Below are 1,348 nucleotides of genomic sequence, written 5' to 3'. Positions count from 1 at the left end.
ACTAGTTCGTATTTTATGTTACAAACTTTTCTGCGCTAGTGCCTTTTTGAGCTTAGTTCAATTTGAAAGTGCAATTCTTATTCTTAGGTCTATAAAATTGTTATAGTTATTGAATGATTTTACTCTTGGTACTCATAAACCTACAAGAACTTAAAACAATTCGAATATTCGAAAGGCAGTATATGTACATATGTTCACAGCTGATGATGAAACGGTTGATACCGTTCCCACGACAGTCGGGTCTACGTAACCGGAACGACCCAGATTTATATCTGGCCAAGAACTGTCACTCCAGCAACACTCCCCAAAAAGTCTGGGGAATTTGTATGCTGCTACAACAACAACAACAACAAACGGTTGATACTTTTAGATTTGAAGAACTAGTGAAATTTTCTGGATATGTTGATAATCTTCTCATGATTTCTAGACTGCAGAACTTAAATGAAAACAATCTTATATCGGAAGAAGTCACGAAATTAAATTATTTAATTGTTTTGCCTGAGTTTTCCAAATTATGTATATATTAGCAGTTCTACGAAGTTTAGGACCTTGTTTCAATTTATACTTTGAGTATTCTTACCCCAAGGACAATCAGACCAAGCAAATTGTTGTTAATTCATTTTTATATGTTTGCACACACGCACATACTTAAACTTCATCTTTAGAACATATTTTTAAGCAAGGNCTTCATCCACATTATTTTAAATTAATATAATTTTATATTTCCCATCTTCAACGGCATCCACATTCCTTGGCGACAATTTGCGAAAAACGCATCAAATTTACGCTATCCTCATTAACGGAGTAGAGTATTGATATAGAGGCCAGCTTAATCGGCACACAACATGGTTTGGGTAGATTTGGTCGCTTCAGATGCATCAATGTCTGTACAATTGCATGATTAGTAGCATTATTCATGGGCGTACCCAAGGGGAAGTTGCATTCACCCAAGCAAAAGTAAGCTTCGAAAGTCTTTGGAGCAATAACGGATTTCTCCATGCCCAAATATTTAAAATCCAATGTAAAATTGCGGCGCTCACAAGCTTTTGGTTGCTCGTAGATTGCCTCCGGATGTGTAAAACGCGACAATGCTGGCGGCGGTTTATGTCCAAAGGCGTCAACATGACGCTCTCGACGTTTATGTTGTTTTGTGGAACTCTTTTTCATTTTCGTCATCAAATCGGGACCATTGAAGTAACCTATTATGAAGGGCTGCAAACCAAGGCTATCAGATTGCGTATGCGCTGGTACTAATCCCACATCAGCCGCTGCCAATTGTTGTAATTTAAAAGCTGATGCGGATGCAGCTGCTCCCACAAGCGGCGAATGCATTGTGACGCCAACAAGT

At 38.2% G+C, this 1,348-nt stretch overlaps 1 protein-coding gene across 1 annotated transcript; it reads right to left on the bottom strand.

Annotated features, from left to right (window-relative positions):
- Positions 1-357: 357 nt before the first annotated feature.
- On the bottom strand, positions 358-1,344 carry LOC108357034 (protein screw-like; the record flags this gene model as incomplete). The annotated part of the gene is made up of 1 exon (XM_017608131.1): positions 358-1,344. A coding segment is annotated over one exon (612 nt), but the record flags the coding sequence as incomplete, so codon positions are not given.
- Between the last annotated feature and the right edge of the window lie 4 nt (positions 1,345-1,348).

This window comes from Rhagoletis zephyria, unplaced genomic scaffold (assembly GCF_001687245.7).
Source record: "Rhagoletis zephyria isolate East Lansing unplaced genomic scaffold, Rhagoletis_zephyria_1.1 Rzeph_scaffold_69314, whole genome shotgun sequence".
In the NCBI taxonomy this organism is placed as follows: Eukaryota; Metazoa; Arthropoda; class Insecta; order Diptera; family Tephritidae; genus Rhagoletis; species Rhagoletis zephyria.
This window is presented reverse-complemented; position numbering and strand designations above follow the sequence as displayed.